The sequence below is a fragment of the Anopheles marshallii genome, chromosome 2 (assembly GCF_943734725.1).
Source record: "Anopheles marshallii chromosome 2, idAnoMarsDA_429_01, whole genome shotgun sequence".
In the NCBI taxonomy this organism is placed as follows: Eukaryota; Metazoa; Arthropoda; class Insecta; order Diptera; family Culicidae; genus Anopheles; species Anopheles marshallii.
Window position 1 is genome coordinate 90,536,860 of NC_071326.1, and position 19,732 is coordinate 90,556,591.

At 45.5% G+C, this 19,732-nt stretch overlaps 1 protein-coding gene across 1 annotated transcript in view; it reads left to right on the forward strand.

Annotated features, from left to right (window-relative positions):
* The window catches only part of LOC128709553 (paired box protein Pax-6-like), a 39,689-nt gene that overhangs the window by 2,692 nt on the left and 17,265 nt on the right, over positions 1–19,732 (forward strand). Inside the window, exon 2 of the mRNA XM_053804560.1 lies at positions 13,407–13,637. Within this exon, the coding sequence (XP_053660535.1) occupies positions 13,407–13,637 (231 nt within the window). The remainder of the gene's footprint in view (positions 1–13,406; positions 13,638–19,732) is intronic.

Here is a 19,732-nt window from a genome sequence, read left to right on the forward strand (position 1 = left end):
CAGAAGTGTTAATGTCCTAACGACAATTGCCGTGCCGAGCGGGCAATCCGGCAGTGACTGGAATATAATTGAATTTCACGTCACTTATGCACCCGTTGAATGCATTTCACCCATCCCCCAAGGGAACACCCAATCGACGGACAGCCTCTCACTGAGCAGTGTGTGTTCGAGGCAGTTGTGAAAAATTTTAATTTCAAATTAATTTTAATTTTTCCCGCATTCTTTCGACAGCGGTGCCGGGACCATGGGCAAGAGGAAACAGAAAAAAATTGTCAACGAAAATTCGAGTCCGTCTCGCATCGAGTGAGAAAATTGTCAACCGAGGGCGAGACCCTACGAAAAACCGGGTTAATGAATTTAATGTGTCACCACAGTTCTCGCATGACCTGAGTGAGAATTCGCATGATGGCGCTGTACTAGTTCGCGGTCCATTAAATGGAACACCAACTGGACGTTGCATGCTGTTGGCCAAATGTGTCTTCGGACCCGTTTCGTTTGGCGTGGAAGCGAATCAAAACGACACACACACACACTCAAATGTATGGACTCAACCAAAAACAACACACATTCCATTCGCACAACTAGACGGCTTGGAAAGAGAAGTTCCTAAACTTTGGCCACAAACCGTTCTGGTTCGGGAATGTTGATTTTGATGAGCATTATGCTTCCCGTTTCATAAGCGCAGTTCTGCGTTCGGGCTGGACATGGGCATGATTTATGACGTTTTTGACGAATTTGGTCACAGTTAAAGCGCAAAAGGGTGCTCGGACAAAACATTTCATACCATATTTGGAAGTATTTTACGGGATTTTAAATTAATTTCCACACTGGGTTTGGAGTGATCGGTGCGTTCGATACAATCACATAATGACTGTGTGCAATGAAGTTTTTGTGTGTTTAATGCAATATTGTTGTTGCCTCAGATGGTTATACTTGAGCTTTATAATAAACATATCATAATTTCATTTAAAGTTGCAAGATCCAGTAGCAATATCCTTTCGCACTTTCCTTAAAGAAATATGAAGCTAGTTTGGAAAATACTTGAACAATGACACTCCCTATCGATATAATACGCCCTTTCTGGAAACTTTCCCAGGCCAGTTATTAATGCCACACAACGCACTGCTGAGACATCCTACGTCAATACATGCGTTCGAGCAGCGTTATGAAATTCCGTTTGATTAGCGGTGCTGGGTAATTTAAGACAACCTCCCATATTCCCACCGTATGAGCTCGATTGGAACATTACCCGCTCGAAATGCGAGTCATGTGAAACACATTTTCAGCAATTCGTCCAAACACTTGCTGGTGTATATAATGCGATTTCCTCCGAGTTTTCCTCGAATTCCGGCAGGAAATGTTAAATATCTTCAACGATGAACGTCGCACAATATCGCATCAGCGGGTATGCCTCCATTACCGACAGTGGGTGATTGATTCTAGACACCTCCCTTAGGCTTCTATAACTATGCCTCCGAATAGTACCTTATGGGACCATTACATCGACACCGACAAATTAATTACATACCACCTCCTGTGTCTTCCACCTTCCCAATACCTACCCGAAAATGGCAGACACACACACACACAAAGTACTATTTCCACGCATAGCCCTCGGGCTGGGAAAAGGCGCCCGAGTCGTGCGTCTGTTCGACGACGACAAACGATTCGGGCGTAATTTTCTCCAACAGCGTGCCAAATGGAGGGTCCCGCTGGATAATTACCATCGATCCAGCCCCATCATGGCACAATACCGTTCCGAACGTTGGTCCGCGTGCCTACAGATATCATCGTGGTCGGATCGTGCAAACAAAATGGCGTTCATCGCCATGCCTCCGCGCGCAATTATGAATTGACTACTTTTCCAACCCGCGGCACCAGCTCACCAGGCTTTCCGCAGCATGGTTGTGGAGTTCGTGGGTTATAGCGTGCTGTAGTTTTATTTAGTCCAAGCCAAACAACGCCTCACGCGCTCAAACTGGTCATGAAAAGCTGCGGGGTTTTGCAGTCATATTATGGATCGTTGGATAGTGGTGTTTTCTTTTAACCACCCAAAGGGAGGGAATGATTTTCTCTATCATCTCATGCGTTATCGATTTTGTGAGTTGAAAACTAGAGCATGACTGATAGGTGCTCGTGGGAATCCAGAGTCCTCAATCGTCATTGTGGAAATCAATATATTATGGAGGTAATTCAATTCTAGAACCTGATGACATCAGAATAATCATGATTTGGTGTGCTTCTATCCAATAGACGAAATGAACGCAGCTACAACAACGAAGTAAATTCTCATTCTGTTACGCACTGTATATCTGTGTAAAAACCCCATGAATCACAGCTAACGTACAGGAGGCGCACAAGCCGAACCAAAATGATAATTGTGGTCTAGCTCTAGCCGGTAATATGATATCCGGCGTAATTTCGAACAGTCTTCCAGCATTGGGAGTGACTATTCCTACCCAGTTTTATCCTGCTTCCCGACGTTTTCACACCATCCAAAACGGTAACACCCTGGAAGGGATTAATGAGCTACCTTTAGACCACGGCGTCGCAGAAACCTGTGATCATTGCCGATTGCACCCCGGAAAGTTCCAGCTCCACCGTCGCATCGGGTTGAGCCACCTTAATCTGATTATCACACCGTAATTCCGCACAAAAAGTGTTGGGGGGGGGGCGATAGAATGTCAAAGATTGTTGGAATTTTCGCTGGTGCGATTAACGGTCGCTGGGGGGAAACTCGGAGCTGAAGCAAGCTACTACGCAGACGATATTAAATTACCAACCTCGGTGTGCGCTATCGTCCTTTGGGGAGTCGTTTCGCTAAACAAACAGTAAACATTAATTAATGGGGATACTTAATCCAATAGAATCAGAGATACGCAAGTTTGTGGAACTCCGTGCCGAAAATAAAGTAAGTCAATTGAAGCTTTGATATAATCGAGACGCTATCGTTTGATGGTCGGATTTCAACATTTTGAAATATAAGTAGTTGTAGGCTGTGTGAACTGTCGGTACTATTTCTCATAAAAAAAACACAAAAAGTTGCTCTTGGTTGACGATTTTTTCGCATACGACCTACTCAACACACGTTACGCTACGATCGCAACCACATCCAAGCAGCATCTGGAAGCATTCACGTACGTAGCTCACTTTGTCGCGCATCGTGTTACATTTCATGCGCATGTTCACACGTTTCTGTGGCTTATTAGAGCCGACGATCGTACTCAGCTAAAATGCACCACCTGAATGCCACCGGCATCGGAAACAATGGTTCGGCTTTAGCCAATGTCTGGGAATTGAAATATGGAATTCCATAATTGAAGAGTAAGCCATCATAACGACCGCAATCAGTCAGTTCCGGTGGGACGTGTTTCTATTTTGGCAAATGGTAGCAAAGAGCGCGGAAAAAAACCTCCCCAGCATAAACAACCCACCAAGCGCCAATGCGCCGGCTGCGCTTCATGACACGGCCCGACCGGCCACGGTGTTGATGATTGACTGTTTGCTCGATCGCTACCGAAAGATAGCCCTGCAAAACGCAAACGTGTACTTCATCGTTACGATTACGCTCATGAGGACTGAAGCGCAGCAAAAAGGGCGCTACGTGGTAATTTTGTAGCGCATCCTGCATAGCCGACGATCATTCCAGTGCATATTCGGGCCACGGTGTACGAAAGACATCAACGACCAAGCGACGAACCCGCGCGTGGGAGCAGTGCTGCAGACAGGATCGTTCCACATCGAAGTGGGACGGAGAAAATAAAAGCAAACACTGAGCGAACTGTTTGCATTTAATTCCCTTCAGGAACACACAAACAAAACGCCATCCGCCAAACTGCTGCTGATCGATATAATGACGCGACATGATTGTTGTTGATGCGAGGAAGTTGATAACGCGTCATACACTCCCGGACACACACAACGCATTGTGCAGAAGCGTTCGGGGTCGGATCGCATTTAACAAACGCGACGCCACCGAACCCGACCACCGGCGTATCGGAAAGGATTGTTTTTTTGTTGCCCCCCTTTAGCGCATTGCGTTTTGTAACATTCAAGCGCACCGCGATCGATTCGCTGAACATTCGGATCGGATTCCGGCAGATTCCTTGGAGTTCGTCCCGGATGGAATAGTGGTGCGTAGCACTGTTTTTGGCCAAGCGAGACATTCCGTCCGTCTGTACGGTTCGTTTCCAACATTGCCCTGTCCCTCGTATCGCGAGCCCTTTCCCGATGGACGAACGATTGATTTTGATGCGCGATAGCTCCCGTGTTTCGGTTTTCCGAGTGCTCGTCAAACCGTCTGCCGCCGTGCCGTTGGGGAAACGGGTTTTTTTTCGGATGAAATCTAACAAATTAATGATGCCCCTCTATGTCTCCGATGCTGGCGATCGAACGTATGTCGCCCGGTCTGCAAAGCTACATACAATTTTCCTTCCCTTGACCCTCCTCCCCACTTTCGATCGTTTCTCAACCTGCTCACTCACTTGATCGACAAGCTTGCGATCGGGAGCAGTTGTGAGCTGTTTTTGTCGTCTTTTTTACTGTTTTTACTGTCTCAGACCTACAGCGGAAAGAGACATCTGTTTGATGAGCAATCGGATGACTGGACTGGACTCGAACAATCAATGTCACACAGAGGTACGCTACACGCATCCCCGTAAATGGGATAAAACTGGGCGCGAGAGAGTTTTGTGCGTTTGGGACACAATATTATTATTTGGTTGGTAATTAAACAGGTTCATAAAATCAGCTTCTTTCGCTGTTGGAAACATTTAGAAAAAGCCCCCCCCGCTTTAAGACCGTGTATCTACTTTGCTTAAAACAAGCCACCAAAAATCATGCGCCCGATACATGTGTTTTTCCAACAATCCGTACCATCAATCTTGTTAGTGTTCGGAAAACGAGTCGCACGCATTGTGGGCCCCGCTTGGGCGGCACAGCTCCTTACGGCGATGCAAATCGCCACTCACTACTTGCGGACGGCATTTATTATCATAAATTATTGTTCGCCTTATCGCGATAACGATCTTTATGATGTAATTTACGGCAAATTAGTCACATTACTGTAGCGCAAGTGCTACCACCGAGTTGCTGTTGTCACATCCGTCAGCACTACTTACCGTAAAGGGGAACCCAACCGGACAGGGAACGTGTACGCACCAGGGCGCGTTTGGTGGACTGGTTGGAGTGAATGTTTGTTGATTTTTGATCGTTGACCACTAAATAAACATGAGCAAACGGAAGAAACACGTACGCACGTTAGCGCCTGTTAAAATGGGAGGTAGTTTAAAAAGGCAACACAAAAAATGAGATGATAATCGGACGATTTTGAAACCGAACACTCTTGGGCAGATTGAGCAGGTTCCTCGTCAAACCAGCGGTGAAACCATCGAAGTCTTTCGTTTGCGTTGTGATCGTTTCATTCATTTTTGTTGTTGTTTTCATTCGCTTCTCTACCACAACCAGATGAAAAAACTCCTGAAGATGAAGGTGTCTTGCTCATAAACCCTCATCCTCGAGGGTAGGAATAATTTACCATCCGAATCTGAACCATCGATCGCATCGATTAGCGCCTTATCGGAGATGTTCACCCTCTCCTATGCCATATCTCAACAAACGCACCCCGATGACACACGGTGACAGTGGGGGATGGTTCCGAAAAAATTATGACTAATTACCGGCACGGCAGGACACCCAATCAGTGACACCGCAGGCGTCTAAATGACGGCATCGCGGCACGCTACCCTCCCAGGAACTCGTCCAGGCACGGACCAGGGAAATAATTTAATTTTTTCGATCTGTGATAAAAAGCACCCAAGAATGAAGTGATGATAAGTGTCACAGGGCGCGCACCGGTTCGGGAGGCAGTACCGTCATCACAATCCGCCTCTCCGTCCTGGCGGGAGTCGAGCAGCGAGCGCTACTTTTCATCAGCGGCGATAAAACAACCCGATTGTCGCCACGATCGGGCGAACTGTTTGTCCAGCTCACCTCCCCAAAAAATGAACCAATCGTCACCTGTGGTGCCATTGGGCCCCACCGCCTTCGGAACTGGTCAAACACGCCTGCCTGGTGGCTGTAAACAGTGAAAATTATGTGCCGACTCCCGGGTGAGCATCGGGTGATTCGCTGATTGTAAAACCCGTCGGCAGCTCATGTTTTCGGCTTTCTTTTCGCCTTCATTCGATTGTTGTGCGTGTTGTTGTTTTTTGAGATATTTTTTGGCTACAAAACATTCGAAGCATTCCGATGGCAATGTTTTGCTAATCAACTCTAATGGTGTGAACCCGCGCGAGGTGCGTTAAATGGAGCCTGACTGGGAAGAAGCATAATAGTATCGGCATTTTGATGAAGTATTTTTGTATCCCTTTGGTTGACGATGCTTAAACAAGCTTGTTGACAGATTTCCTGCGCTATTATTGCGTTCTTAGCATTTCGCAAAAGAGTTCCAAATTTATGGAAATTGATTCGTCGGTCTGGGGATTTGATGTGGAAATAGAACTGCAACTCGGAACAGTATTTAATCAACATATTTGACGAATTAATGTAATCTTTTTTTTGATTGAAAAAATTTATCGGAGTCTTTTTGATCTTCTAAATATTACCAAAAATAAGAGCATTTCCATATTCCCTACCAAATGGCTACCATTGTCTCTTGAGTCCATCATAAAAGTTCCCTAGAATGATTCTTCTCCCCGTAAGTGAGCAATTAATGCCATTTTCCGGTGAATTCTACCGCTGAAAAGGCGTCCTTGCTGTAACAATGCACTCTATACTTTCTGCAACAAAACTGCAATATTATTCTCCCAAAATGCACTCACCCACCTCACACCACCTTGACATTGCACTACTCCCACCGTCGGAATGCCCATATGCGTGTCTATGTGCGTTCGTAAACTCCCCAGAGGCTCATTCCTGAACGATGCCTCTCGGCCACGTCAAACTGGTCGCCTGGTTTGAGGTTCGCACTTTGCCACTGAAAGGGCCCCCATGCTCATGAGCAACGATTTTTGTTGCGTGCGCAACATAAATTATTCTCAATCTTTCGCTCGTTCGCCACTAGTTCTTCCGAACCTCTTTCGAGAGCGACTCCCAGAAGCGTGCGCTTTGCAGTTTGCGGAATATTTCGCAAAATAGTGTAAATGGACCAGCTCACACATCCAACCCTTTCGGATGCCATTCCGATCGGGGTGGGAGTTTTTCTGTCTGCCTCGGTCGGTCTCGGTGGGAAAATGAACAACTTTTCAGAAGACCCGAAGAGGTGGACAATGTACGGATGTACGGTTCCCGGGTCTGGTGTCCGGTTTTTCGAGGCCACCGGTTCTCCGGTTTCGGTTTGAAAAATTCCTGGAAATCTCCATAGCGGGTAGATTACTCCCGTAGAAGTCCCTCTCCCGGGGTTGCAAACCTGCCTTCGGACTTCGGTTTGGGTTTTCTCTCGCACGGAGCAGTCCCTGGGGATGCATATTATTACTGACAGACATCCGTGCAAGACGCCATGCAAGCGCGAGTCTTGGAGCTAATTCTACCTGAAGGAGCAGCCCGAGTTGCGCACTGGTCGCGCATAATATGAAGTTAATCATTGTCCACGGCAAACTGTAGGCGCGCTTTCAATTGCTCTCCACTATCTTCTTCCGCAAGGGCTGGTTGCTCCGGCAGACCAAGTCCAGCGTATTAGACCCTGCAGCTCCTCGCCTGAGAGCCACCTACGGCCCCCTTCGTCAGCTTTATTCTGATTCAGTGCTCCAAAACGCTTGCAATTCATCAGCAACAATCCAGCATCACATCATTAACCATGATGCAATTCATTCCTCGACTCCACCACTCACTCCACCATACTCCGCGCTTTACTGACGTATATCGTATATGCATTAAAAATGTAGTTTTGCGACATGCCTCCCATCAACCCACCTTCACCCTTTAGCAACTCTTCTCCCACCGCTTAATGCTTCTCAGGATGCACATTTGTGCATTTTCTTCGTCGCCTGCTTCTTCCCATCGCGGTTTGCCATTACTATTTTCTTCATCCTTTCTCTTTCTTGCGTTGGATAGCACCCTTTCCTCCGCTTCTTCACCCACCCTTCCCTGCATCCCCTTGCTCCATAAGCTCGCTGAGCTTGGAATAAGTAATACAAAACAACAACAAAAATTAATGGGCTATGTGGGCACAAATTATGCACTTTCGAGGCAAACCTCCGTGCAACTCGTGCACCCACCCAAATGCCCTTCAAACTTCATCCGCTCCCATTCCGACCCTCTCGCACCAACCGGGCTCGGGCACGATCGTGATCGTTGCGTCGAGAGCAGTCATCATAATTATTATAAATAAATTAAAATGCGATTAACCTAACGTTTGCGCACGGTAATTCGCAAACGATCGGCGGCCCATCGAATGCACCCATGCCCATCTCCCCCTGCCCCATGTGGCAGGTTTAGTACTTCCTTACGGTACGGAATGGGATCAATCACAACGCACCAACCGAACGGCAAACGCTTTACGAGCATGCTAATGGTTGATTTATTGGAGTTTAGTTATCGAAAACATATTCCAATAGCGTGCTTTAACTTATCATTCTGTGGATAAAATCAATTTCTTTTAAATCATGCAATTATTGCATAAAAATTATTATCAAAATAAATTATTAATCTAAAACACACACTATTTTACGCAACATAAAATGTTTCTTGTACTAAACAATTTACTTGTTTAGCTGATTATATTGTTCTACCTGCACTCACATGTCACTCGCACTAAGTTATGAACCCATTTATGGTCTACACATGGCTACTCCAACGAAGCTAAATGAGTTTAAGCTTCAAATTAAACCAGCTATGCGCATTCGGTGTTCGATGTAATCCTATTTGATGTTCAAGGAAAAATGTGTCCACTCGGACTGCACTAACCCTCCTCCCCCCAAGTGCCTCCTCTTTAACCCACAAACCGGAGGAAAACTCGAACCGCAAACCGGCAAGTGAGCTGTAAGTCTTTTAAGGGGGTAATTTCCAAGAATGCGGTACATGTAAATGGCACAAGCAACGGCCATTAGGTAAAGCAACCTTAAGGAAAATCTAGTTAGTTATTACTTTGCGTTGTGCTTTGGTGGTACGAGGCACGGTAGAGGAGATTAAGCCTGAGCCTGAGACGAAAGTATTTAGAGTTGAGCTTTAATAACAAATTCAATGGAAAAACCCATACTTCGTTTTACTATCTCCACTACGAAAGACGCAAAACGATAAATAGGTAATAAATGGGTAGCAATTTCCATTCCCATAGCAAGCGTCTAATTTGTGCATCAATAATGCATTGAATGCTAAAAGAAAAGGCACCACATTCGATTTGCGTATGGATCCCACCCCGTGATACGATACATGTTTGCATATTGCATGCTTCTTTACTACTTTTTACTACTACTAGCACTATTGCAAGGACGCTTACCTCTTACCATGCCTAAAGGTCGATTAAATGCGAATGGAATTAAAGATTATCCCATCACGTGTACCATCAATCATGTTGCTCTAGACAACAGCAAAGATGGGGTGTATATGCATGTTGCCACTAAACCCACCCAATCAAGCATTATCAGTAAATAAAAAAAAACCCCAACCAACACCTTTCCGGGGGGAAAGCGTTACCAATACGCATACTGTACGGCCGGGAAAGGGTCGGGAAATCCCAACAGTGCATTGCGTAAAAGTATTTCACCTCATGGTGCTGGGAAGGGACCGTAATTTGCAGGGGTAGAGAAGGAAAGGGGGTGGGCTTTTCCGTTCTTCTTCGCACACTTACAGCACTTACCGGGTGTAGCCGAACGAGTTCGAGGTGTGAAAATCATTTAATCGATAAAGCTTAAGGTGCGCTTTTGCGTTTGGGAATATGGTAACGATGGATGGCAAGAAAGGCGCGTTCATCGACAGAGATACGCGGATTTTAAGAGTTGCGTTGCTGAATAATACAACACGTAATAAACATATCGATCATCAAGGAATCGGAAGCTTGGCATTCACCGGGTAAAAAAAAGCCCAACCAAAACTCACAGAGCACAGAGGGTTCGTGTAAACAAGTTATCAATCACGCAGGGCAGGTTTTGTGTTGCTGAATTTGGCAAATGTTTCGAAGCGAATAAAGTTAAGCTTAATTTAAACTCCGATCAGTCACTCTCCCTCTCTCTCTCTCTCTATCTCTTTTTATTTTCTTTCTCTCTTTCTCTTTATTTTCTCTCTCTACATACGCTTTGACGTTGCCTCGTGGCCTTTTGCGTGGCTAACCATCACTTCACACTTCAGGGAACACCTTGGGCAGCCGTATTGGGTTGCGACCGAATCTGCTCCCGAGCCCGGGTTCTCGGGTTTTAGGCGCGCAGTGTCGCAATGTGTGAGTGGTTTTTTTTTTCTTCTCTGTCCACCGTCCCAAACAAAACAACCACACAAACCACACCACATTCGGCAGGAGAGTGTGTGGAACGTCTGCATGCGTTCATTATGAGGTTCAGCATGCCAGAAGGGTAACAGTTGTAAGGATGTTTCTCGGAACTGCGTCTCGACACCTGACCGACCCAGGTGGACCGGTACTCTTGGAGGGCTGCAGTGTGTGTGTGTTTTTTATAGTTGATTTCGAGTTATGCAGAAGCAAAAGTTTGACCCAGAACTGAAGATATTGATTATGTTCTCAACAATGTACTCAAAGATTAAAATTTCCCAGGCAGGTGGACACATTTGTATAGTTGTCTATTGCTCTGAGACCATTTTTGATCAAGTTCTAACACTACGCTGTACTTCAACATTTGCTCTAAGAAATCATAACTTTAATATCATCCACCTGTGCTTCCTAATTGGGAAATGACATTGTTCATGATTCCTATCGGTAATTGATTTACGCTCGAACCACTTACCCACTAACAAGCCTTCCGGACGTGTACCGTTTTGCTCATTATTTCCCAAACCTTTGCCTAATGATACGTAAACATTAGAGCTTCCTGTTTGCCGGCGACATAAGCACCGGATGCAAATAGCAACCACAAGCGCAAGTGTAACAGCATGTGCATATTTTGTACAACCGTCGCGATGATCAATTATGCTGCGAAACAGTTTACCGCACGCAAAAGAACTTCAACGTACAACGATGAACAGGAAAAAAAAGCGAGAGAGTGCATTATATCTTTTGATCTTATCCGCCGACCTGGACGACCCCAGTGCGCACAAACTACCCCAACGGTCTCGGATTGGATATGATTTACAATTCAAAATATGGGCGACTGTGGAGCCTCGTTAGGCGCACCGGGTATCCGGCTCTCCAAAGGTGCTTCCTGTTCGCCCAATTGCCCAAAACGGTTTTCCGCAATTTCGTAATGAAGATGTCGGCTCGTCGAGTGACACCGTGAGCGCGTTTTTTTTCACGCACGGCACCACCGCTGAACCGTTCGAAATAAGAACTGAATGAGACAGTTGTTTCCCCGTTTTTCTGCCCTCGTAGCTTATCTTTCCCACCGGACCCGGACTGGACCGGGGCTGTTTTATCGAACCGCGTTCTAATAAATATAAATAATCGTCATCGAGAGTTGAATGCTGAATAAAAAACGAAGCAAATGCAGTAATCCCTTTCAGCCCTTAGCCAGCCAGTTGGCTTCATCCTGCTGACTGGAGCGCCGCAACCCGACAGCATCGCCTTCCGATCGTGGCTATGATGATTGTTCATTCAGTTGTCAATAAATTTAATAAAAATATTACACAAATATAAATATTAAAACAATTGTACTCGATCAATCCGGGAACCCGGGAAGCGGGATGAATCGATGGGAATTGTAACGACTGCAGCGCTTGGACGTGGCATCCGGTAGCGGGCGCGTTTATTTGCCGTCCATTCTTTGCCTTTCGCTTTGAAAGATCGATTCCCGTTTTGCTACGATTATGTATTGCTCATTGATGGGATAGTGTATTTTATTGATCAGCGCCGTTTGGATGCGTTTGTATGCGGGCTGCCCCGGCATCCAGGAAATACTTCGCTAGTAGTTCCAAGCGAAACAGCATAAAAAGGCACAACCATTCCTTGCTTTCCCACCCATTCTCATGCGGAAAAAAGGAAGCATAAATTCTATACGGTTCCGCTTTTAAGGGAAGCGAATGTCCAACTGGTCGTAACAGCGGTGCTGCCCCTGCACGGGCAAAGGTTCATTCAAGCTTGCCTCGAAATGTCTCTGTTTAGCGAGAAACTGTCGTGTTCGCCGTGGACGTTGAGCACTGTTAGGTCCGCACCAAAAAAGACACGAATCCAGTTCGCCACTGTCCACCAGAAGTTGGTTATAATAAATTTTTGACATTGCATATTGCGGTGTTCTCAGCTCGCCCCGTACAGTTTGTCCAGTTTTGGAGTTTTTGCGTGTAAGAAGTTGTGGACGGAACACCACGCGTTGTGAGGAACTACCGCGCGGTGTTTTGGTTGGAGTTTATAAAATTCAAACGATGCCGGTGCCGTCGCTATCACAATCCAATTCAAAGTTGTTCACTGGTGTACAAATTCCAGCGCGACTGCCACAAGAACATGGTGGCGGCGTAGCAAAAAACACAACCAAGTGCACAACCGGCAACTGCTACAAGGATATACGATTCTATTGTTTTCGCCAGTGACTTCTGTTTGAATTACGCGTGCGCGCGCGTTCTTGTGTGTGTTTGAGTGTTTTTTTTTGCGCTTCAGCACTCCCTTTACAAGCGGCGCCATACGGTAACACTTTGAAAGGTGTTCGATTTCGTGCCGACATTCATGTTCATGCTGCGGCGGACCCGGTGGTGACCGGGGCGAAGAATCGGGCGTTTGTAATTTGATGAAGAAAAATGCATTTTATGCGCTACTGTATTTATACAGGCGAGGGCCGTAAAAAAGGGGGCCTCGGACAACCCCATCCCTGCGCTCCCCTGCCCCTAGTATCGTGATTCTTTACTGCAGCCATGCAGAGAAACCAACCCCTAAACGGAGTTTTCAGCGGTGACTTAAGTTATTGGTTGGTGCTTACGACAGCAGAGGGACGCTTTTTTAGAGTCGGTTGGTTCTAGCCATTTGCTGGACAGATCTTTTGATCGATTGAGCTCATCAAATTTAATTTCCTCAGGACAGAACTCGAATTGTCAATAGAATGTATGGATCAATTTTGTGGAAGAAACGCTTCTAAGGTGGGACCAAATCATTTCATGTTTTCCATTTAATTTGCTTACAAAGCTACTGAAGGAATGAAACGATTATACAAATAGGCTTATAAATTATTAATACGTCGTACGCATGCACACAAAAGACAACCATGAGCGCTGGAAGCTCCAATTGCTTTTAAAAATTATAGTGATGCAACTCTTTTAAACCAAAAAATTGAATTTGCTACATGAAACATACATTTTGACAACTTTCTTTTCGTTATCCACAGTCGGCCTCTCACCTAACCTTCCTTCGCCCGGTTCAGTTCAGCCCACGACGAACTTGTTCGGTGCCGCGGCGGCTGCTGCAGCAGCGGGAGCAGCCGGAACCGCCAACGCACACGCCCTGGCCGGCCTGGTGTCGCAACACCGGCTGCTAGAGCTGTCCCGCTTCGGTCTGCGCGGCTACGATCTGGCACAGCATATGCTCACCCAGCAGGGGGCCGTCTCGAAGCTGTTGGGTAAGTGTCTTCATCCAAACTGACCGAAATGTTCCTTCCAACCACCACACTCTGCCACCGGTATGGCTCACGCAAGATCGATATCCCACCACAAAAGCAATCCATCGTTATACAAAAAAAAACAGCTCCCTTACCAGATAAAGACGCACAATTGACACATTCATGCGGTCAGCATCTGGTCTGCCACGGTTTACCGGGCCGTGAATGTCACGGAGCATCGTGTTTACTGTTCAAAAACAGCAGCCGATCATCGTTCGCTCCACCCTGCCGCTTACGAGAAAAAAAAAACCGCCCGATAATAACACTTCATTATCGTCATAAGTCATTTGCCGCCCCAATCCGAAAAGCGGCAACTCACATTGCAGCAAACGCCAAAATTATAGTATTTAAACTGAACGCTCCATTTCAAATGGTGCCCTCCTCCAGGTTTTCTGTTATTTTTTTCCTCCAGTTCCAAAAGCACCTTTCTTCGGCTTCTGTTACTGCTACGCCCTCTCCCTCCACACCTTCATCCGATCATGCCGTTAACCAACATCAAACGACTTATTTGTTTCCTAGCGCTCGCCCGTTTTTTTTTTTTTGCTTCCTTTTTCTTCCATCAAAATAATAAACATTATCCTATTCCGCACTGTAACCGAACCATCAAATGCTCTGCGCGACCAAATAAAACCCATCATTACACTCAGCGGTTCGGAGTCCTCGCCCGGCGAATGATCTGATGCGACTGGAACACATTTGTATCCTGGTCACGGCACCACATTCACGCCGAAAACACTCCAACGGAAACGAACCGACGTTCGGATGTTCGGACTTTGCTCACGAGCCTGTATGTATTGCTTGTGGGGTTTTTTGCAATAGATTTGACTTGCTTTTACTGATGGGACTGATGCATAATACGGGTGCTCCCTGTAAGCACACCATCGCTTTTATCCGTGCCGGCATGGACTAGTTATTAATGTATGACTGTAATAATGCAATTTGCCAGACGGTCTGGAACCACCGATGACTATTCGTCGGTTCTATACCTTCGTCTGAAAATTCGGCAATGTCTGCCATCTAGTGAACAGTAGTAGAAAACAAACTTAAAACAACCTCATTGTGAACTTTTTTGTTGCAATACAATTTACATATTTTTGGCAAACGGTTCTGAATTTCGGTACTTCCGGAAGCGCACTGAAGGTTTCCTTCCCGAACTCGTGTTCACTAATTTTATTAAGTGTTTGAATTTATGTGCTCTTTTATCGCTACTTGAACCGAGCATCCTGAATTTGAATAGCAAATTCCAGTACCAAAAAGCACTGACCCTACAAAGGCTCATAAATTACTTCAACCCAATGTTTATGCTAATACCGGTGGTGTGAGCACGATCCTGGATGTTTGTAATTAATACTCTAATTATCAGCTATTAAGAGCTCAGCTTGATGTGGATCAAACATCATTCATTGTAGGTAACCTCGGACAAACAAAAATTTATAATTTTTTTTATCTTTGTTTATCAACATTTGAACAGCATAAGATGGGCCAGGTTCTCATTTTTCCATATAATGTTCCCATCCATAAAGCATTTTAATTTCCTCCCGAACCCTACCATTAATTACCGAAACTCACACCTTTTCTCCTGGGTGCATCACTTCGACCCACAGTCCATTACCGGCCGGATTACACCGAATCGCTCCCGCTATCGGATCGGATCTAATCTTCCTTTACACGATCTTCTAGCGCCAAGGCTATTTTACACCTGGGTTGCGTACGTACTCCTCCCTGCAGAGTGATGCATTTCCATCCGAGCAGACCCATTACTATCAACCACCATCATATTTTTCATCACAATTAACAACACCCTGCGTGTGTGTGTGTTTGTGTTTGTTTTGTTCCCTCGCTCATGTATGCGGGATAGAATTTATGCATAGGTAAATATTTACGTGCAACATTAATTTTTCGAAATTAACACACCTCACGCTTGAGCACAGTCCTGCCACGAGACTGCAGTGACTGTGCAACGAAAGACTGCAACGCGTGAAACAGAAACGAACCCCGTCCTTCTTTCTTTCTCATGCGAAACGATCAACAGACGTACGTACGCTCCCCTCGGTTTGTCCGTTTGCCACTTCTTGGGATCATTCGCAGACAAACTGTTTTGTTCTGTCGATTTGTAGACAACCGGTAAACATGCACTTCGCCGTGCGTTCTGCATTCATGCAGCCCGTCTGATTGAGCATAAAGCGATGTACCACTGGATGTCCGATGAATGAACGCAACAAACCAAACGGTACAGAAGTCATTCCCATTCGAGTGTCCGGTAGCATGGCCGGAGCAACTGCAACCTGGCCAGCAATTGAACCGTAACGCATGTGGCCGTGTGTTTGGATGTCGTTCCGATTTTCACCTTCGAGTCGTCCCCTCGTGCAGAATGGGTAATGTTTTATGCATGAACGAAATGAAATTATTCCGTTTTGCAAACCGTTTTGTTACGGTCACACTTTCGAGCCCCGTGGTTGCTGGTTGCGAGTGTGCGCTAAATCACTGGTCTTCAACAGCATTCCCATGCACTGTACTGTGGCGCAGAAACATTGTACCATCCATTTTCATGTGTTGCGCGGTGTCTCAAGACACAATAGAGTAATAATTTTATTAGAACCGCTACTCTAATTTGTCTAAAAGCTTCCTCAGTACCGACTGCTGACGGTGGTGTTGCCTTATTGGGCCTTAAAAATGCACTCAATTCGCTGCGCTAATGTAACCCCGAAACCGCAAGCAGCACCAGTGTGTTGCATATAATTTAAATCACGGTCATGTATGCCATCCCATACAAAGGTCACCACCACCACCGTGTCAACCGCTGCATTGTGCGACTTTTACGGAGATGCTATCAAAATGTATGCAAATAGACAATTTAACTAACCGGTAAAGTGCGATGTAAATCCAATTTCCTCCCGGTAGCGCACTTCGTCACCGTCGTTCGGTTAATTGTTTTCCCGCCGTTTAATCTGCACCACGATCGTGCCCGCTTCCGCGGTTGATCGTAATCGATTTTTAAAGTACTGCAATTGTTGTGCTCTGTGCAAACAGGTGGTACCACACAATCGCATCTCACTGCCTTTGCAACGAAAACCGATCGTAACACCGTGATACAGTATTAATGGTTTGTTCGTCCATGAGAAAACGGGCATCAAAATGTGTTATGCTGTCTTATCCGATGAAGAAAACATATGTAGATAGGCCTTTTTTCGCTGCACACCTTCTCGACTATATTTGTTAATGCAGTAAACAAATGTGTCCACATTTCATCGACATATGTGAACACGATTTATGATGGTGCAGGGAATAAAATGAAAAAAAAAACAAAATGCATTTTATGTTTTGTTTACCATAATACTCTATCATTAGCAATCGCACGGTGCACCTATTTTAATAGCACATTGTAAATATATCGGGCCATTTCGAGCCGCTTTTTCGGTGCTTTTCTTGGAAGGCGTAAAAAGGCCGAACCATTGTTGGCCTCGCGCCCAATTTTCGCAGCAGAAGGGTGCAATTTTTCAAATCGCTCATTTCCAAATTATAACCATCAAAAAACCGCGGAGCGCCAGAAAACGAGCGACTCATTTGAGGGGGGTTGTTTTGGTAGGACTCCTCCCACCGTGCATACGGCTAGGGGGGGAGCGAGCTAATTTGCATCTCGCGATCGACGCGATCGAATCGACCCGATTGGAAATCGATACCCGTGCCGCCACCTAATGGTTGGATTTATTTGGTTTTGTTTTACACCACAAACGGCCCAACGGGAGCAAAAAAGCAAAAATATCGATCTCGGACCGGGTGCGTTGGGAGCTTGGGAGATAATTAAACGTTGGCTCTCTCGCTCGAAGGAGATAAGGGAATGTTTTCATTCTGTTTCTTGTTTCTGTTTCTGTTGCTTTGTTTGCTTTACGCTTTGGCGCAATTTTATCCCGCAAACGATCAGCTTCCAAATCGATCGCAAAACTGGGGGCTGGATAAACAAATTTCATCTCGTCCCGCGTGCCTCATAACTCCAGAGCCAGACGTGAGCTTGCCAGTTTTTATGATAAATTTTTTGTTTGTTTTTATCCTGCGTCTGTTGGTGGATAACAATTATCGATGTGTGGCACTACGATCATTGGGTCGTAGATACGCGTGCCCAAAAAGAAAAAAAAAGGGTTGCAACACTGATCAGCTAATTAGCATATCGGTCACAGCAACTTGGCTGTAGTAAAATGCAACAAAACATGTATAATAAAAGAGTTATAGCATATCATTTAAACTAACCTTAGCTAAACAGCACACTCACCGATTAAATGTGAAGCTGTTTCGGTGGCACATGCCATCGAGTGTCTACCACCTGCTTTCCAAACCCCTAATCGGCACTAGCACCATCGATCGGAGAACGCTCCCTGCAAAAGCATTTTCATCATAATTTGCTTCCATTCCGCCCCATCGGTCGCAAACTTCGTCGGCCCGTCCAGATGGTCAGCCGAGTGGCTGCTCCATAAATAAACCTGTTTATGTGCCGTCGCTACTTGGGACCCTCAAATCGAAGACGAAAAACTGTCACTTTTACTTCACTCATTAGCATCGTTTATGAGGCAAACATTGTCCATTGAGGGTTCGATCGATATCGTTGCGTTCGGAGGGGTTAAAAGCCCTCCGGGGTTTGTAGCCCTTGTGTTGCTGTGACGTTTATGATCCGTTTTGCTGTTGTTGTATCGATCATCGCATAAACGGTCTCTTATAAACCTTGAAACAGCGCGACAACTCACCACCCATGTAGTCGGAGACATCTTAAAGCTTTAAATCGACACATTTCAGCTACCTTCCCAATGGGAGTCAAGCATACTCCCTGATGCACCCGCAAGTAAAATACCACCCCGCAACAGTGCCGAAAATAATTGCACACTTCAATTGAAAAATTATAACACAATTAATTAGATAGCAATCGAGCGCGTTTCGGTACGTTTAGCCGCACATTCGCACAACCATTTACACGGCACACAATATGTTTCGACAGCAGCAAAATGATTCGTGTACGCCCCTCGTGCTAATATCCGATGGCGGAAATGTGTATTTCTCAAGTGAAAAATGCACCTGACACTGACCGAGAAGCACTCGCATAAAAAAAGAAACACAGCCACGAGATGTCTGTGTGAGAATAATGCCTTCAAGTACCGATTGTTAATGGTAATTTATTCACACCTTACTTCCATTTAGCTTTCGGTTTTTCGGTGTTGGATCAGGTTTGTTTTTATACTCTCTTGCTCTATCCTCGATGCGGTTTGTGGTTTGCATCAACGTGACGTTCTTTTTTCTTCCCTATCTAGCTTCCTCTTCACCAATCATTTTAGCTCTTTGAAGCTGTTTTTTTTTTGTATTTTGTTTTGTTTTAATGGTGAAAACAAGGATATCGATACGCATCTTGTACGTAAAGCAAACAGGACAGTAATTTGTAACAAACTGTAACGAGAATTTTAATTGAATTATACATTTGTAATCATATCGCTTCGAGTTCGATCTAAACGGGGAACGAACACTTAACGGTTTGTCCACAGCACAGAGTCGGAAAGCGATAAACAATGGGCAGTGTGGGGTTGTTATTATTGGGAATGATTTCCCAACTTGCAATGGGATGTCACCACATTTGGATACAGATGCCGATTTCACCTGCAACCACGACCATACTCCCAAGACAGATGGCATTTCGCATGTCAAGCGCTTCTGCAACTTCCCGCTAAGTGAGCAGACTGAACTGACCCGCTAAGCGCTGGCTAATTGGCAAGCCGGTCCTCCCTCTCACTAGTGGAAATCATTCCACCGATAAGCAGCAGTAGAAGTGAAAAGAAAATGGTGCTTATTATATCATGCCCGGTTGTCTCAGAGTCTACGATCGGTTAACATCTTCATCAGTAAACTCCCGAAGCCCCGGTGTCTGTGTGTGAGGCCGCCGGAACAGTAGCGGTTATGCACATTTTCCCATGATGACAACTGCCACTTCCACGCGTCCATCAGATTGAGATGGGAACAAAAAGGCTACAAATGCATGCTAACATGCTAAAACGCTCGATCGTTTTCGGATTCGGATCGGT